Genomic DNA, 3,004 nt, shown 5'->3' with positions numbered 1-3,004 from the left:
GAACCTAATAATAACACCATTTCCCTGAGGTACATTTTTTGCTTGAACAACTTCTACTCCACACTTATTCAAATTTTCAATAAAGTCTGGTGTTGGTGGATTACCAATTAATACAAAAACTTTCTTTGCATTTGGGATAGTTTCTAAATTCATTTTAAATTGACTATAAACCATTGGCTCTAATTCTTTCCATTTTTTTGCTTGATGAAAAGAACCACCAAGCAATAATACATCTCTTTCATTATTTTTTTCACTTTTAAATACTTTAGAACACTCTCCATCATAATTAAAGTTAGTAAGGTTAAATCTTGTTTGGGTGAGAAAACTTGGAGCATCAAGTGACTGACGGAATTGAAAATTGAGATCAGCTGCAGGAAGGATAAATGTAAAAACAGTTGATGTTATACCTAGAAGGAGTGATCCAACAACAACCCGAAGAAGCCATGGAATTGACAACATAAGAATTTAACTTATAAGTTCAAAAAAAATTATTGAAAAATATACAAAGTCTGTTTATTAAAAAAAGCTAGTTTATTAAAAGAAACAGAAATAAATCAAATAAATAGAATTGTTCCACTCAATCTTTACATAAAATGTTTGTGTTTTAGAATAGTATAGAATTTTAAAGAAATTATTCGAAAATAAAATTTGAATTTCGTTCTTATTTCTTCTTTTAATTTTTTTTGCACTTGAACTTTTTCAGTCGAAGAGAAATAAAATTTTTGTTCAGATTTATTCGCATAATATTAAAAATTTCATATTTTTGAGATCTATATTTGAATTATTGCTCAGGCAATAATCTGTTATGGTTTTAGTAGAAAGACAAATAAATTGTTTAATTAAGAAATAAAATATTGATGTATTAAATTAATCACATTGCCTTTTTTATTCATGGGTACAAACTTATTCTGCAAGTGTTTTTTAATTTTATTTTGACTAAATTCATTGGTTTTTCCGAAATAACTTATAAAAAAATCATTGGAAGTTTAGACTAGAATCGATGTTTTTTCTAATACAAAAATTTTATGGTAAAAAAATATTCTTTTTTTTTAGATTTTTTTTAATTTACTCACAGTAAAATACTTTGAATTAATTCTTTTATTTATTATTTATTAATATTCCTGTTATTATTATAATATTTTAATTATTCTTATTGGTCTTTCTAGGATTTATAATCACTGTTTCATTATCAAAATTATTATGAATGCAAATGTATTTATATTATTTATTAAGTCATTTTTCATTTATTTTTTTTCAAAATATTCATTGTTATTATTTGAACTTATATTTTTATTTCTCTATACATTATATCTTCAGGATTATTTCTATTTATTTATTATATTTCATCTTTTAAATAATGTAATATTTTCATAAATTCATCTTCATTTAAAATAAATTTGTTTTATGACTGAAATACTGATATTAAAAAATGAGAGATATTATACAAATATTTTGTTGTTCATTACGTTTGATAATAATTCTTTTCAATAATGAAATAATAACATTTGATGTATTAATGATTTACACTCAGAAATAAAAAAAAATGCAAACCAACATAAACAAAGAAATAATACACATAAATAATAATAAAATATTTTTCATCAATAAAACAATGCCTTATTTTACTTCAACAATAAAATATTTTTAATTATTTTACACCATTGAATTAGACACTTTTTATTGAATATTTCTAATTTCTGCAATAAAAAATACACTATTTATTTCCGATACTTGTATTGTTACAATGATCTTGTTATTATACAAAGTATATGTTAATGTTAACAGCAGTTTATTATCATTTAATATTTTAAATCCTTCTTGTTCTTCAAATACAAAATCTTTTGAAATTTGTTTTACTTTTTCAATTTCTTTACTATTATTTAAAAGAGAAATTTTTTTGTTGAATTGTTTTTTTTTATTATTGACCTTCCACTCAAACATATTCCAAATATTATATCATTTATTTCTGGTATATTTTCTTTCTCTTCTTAATATTAATTTCTTCATGGTTTATTATATCTTCAACAGTAAAGTATTCTTCATCTTTTATATTATTTATATCTCCATTTCTTGTTAAAAATTGTTGAGAATAATATTCTCTCTTATTATTTTCAATCTGTCTTATGACTTTAATGATTTATTTGAAATGAATCATCCATTCAAATAAAATTAGATTATTACTCTTGACATTCAATTTTTAATAAGTTTTGTTTTAGATTAATTAGTAACATTTCAAAAAAATAAGTTGGTTGTTTAATTATGTTATTTTTATAATTGATTGATTTTTATAAATATCATTTGTTTTGTTACTAAATACTATTAATTTTATATTTTATTCAGTTTTATTTTAATATTTCAATATGATTTTTATTTTCAATTGCATGTTCATGAGATAAAATTACAATAAAATTATCTTCAATGTAAATTTGCAATGGTAATTAATTACTTCTTATTCATTCATTTTTATCAGTTTTATTGACTTGAATTTCTTTGAATTAAAAATAGATAAAATCAATCGAATTATTTCGTATTATATTTCAACTTTTTTTGTTTATTCTTTTGTTTGTATTGTTAATACTTTCCTTGTTTTATCATTTCAAATGTCATTGTTCTGAAATTGAAATAAAATTAAATATGCAATGGTTGTGATATATAAAAATATTGTCATTTTTATTTCAATTCTTTTCTTTTTCCTTTATCTTTTTTTCATTTGTTTTCCTTTGATTAAAAATGAAAATCAGGAAATATCAAACACATTATATAAAAATAAATAACAAAAGAATGAGAAATTCAAATCAATAAGAAATATAAGTGATAGAAGATTTAATGAAAATAGATACGATTTATATCATCATAACAATTACAACATTTATGGTATAAATTATTTCATTCATTTTCATCATAAATATTTTATCATTAATTCAAATAGAAATAAACAATATCATAATAGAATTAAATATCATAATAAAAATACAATAAATATCAAAATAGAGAATAAAATCAA

At 20.4% G+C, this 3,004-nt stretch overlaps 1 protein-coding gene across 1 annotated transcript; it reads right to left on the bottom strand.

The window, feature by feature from the left end:
* Positions 1-17: 17 nt before the first annotated feature.
* ENU1_180760 (hypothetical protein) lies at positions 18-459 on the bottom strand (the record flags this gene model as incomplete). The annotated part of the gene is made up of 1 exon (XM_008861473.1): positions 18-459. A coding segment is annotated over one exon (442 nt), but the record flags the coding sequence as incomplete, so codon positions are not given.
* Positions 460-3,004: the final 2,545 nt, after the last annotated feature.

This window comes from Entamoeba nuttalli (assembly GCF_000257125.1).
Source record: "Entamoeba nuttalli P19 unplaced genomic scaffold asmbl_8122, whole genome shotgun sequence".
NCBI classification, from domain to species: domain Eukaryota; phylum Evosea; order Mastigamoebida; family Endamoebidae; genus Entamoeba; species Entamoeba nuttalli.
This window is presented reverse-complemented; position numbering and strand designations above follow the sequence as displayed.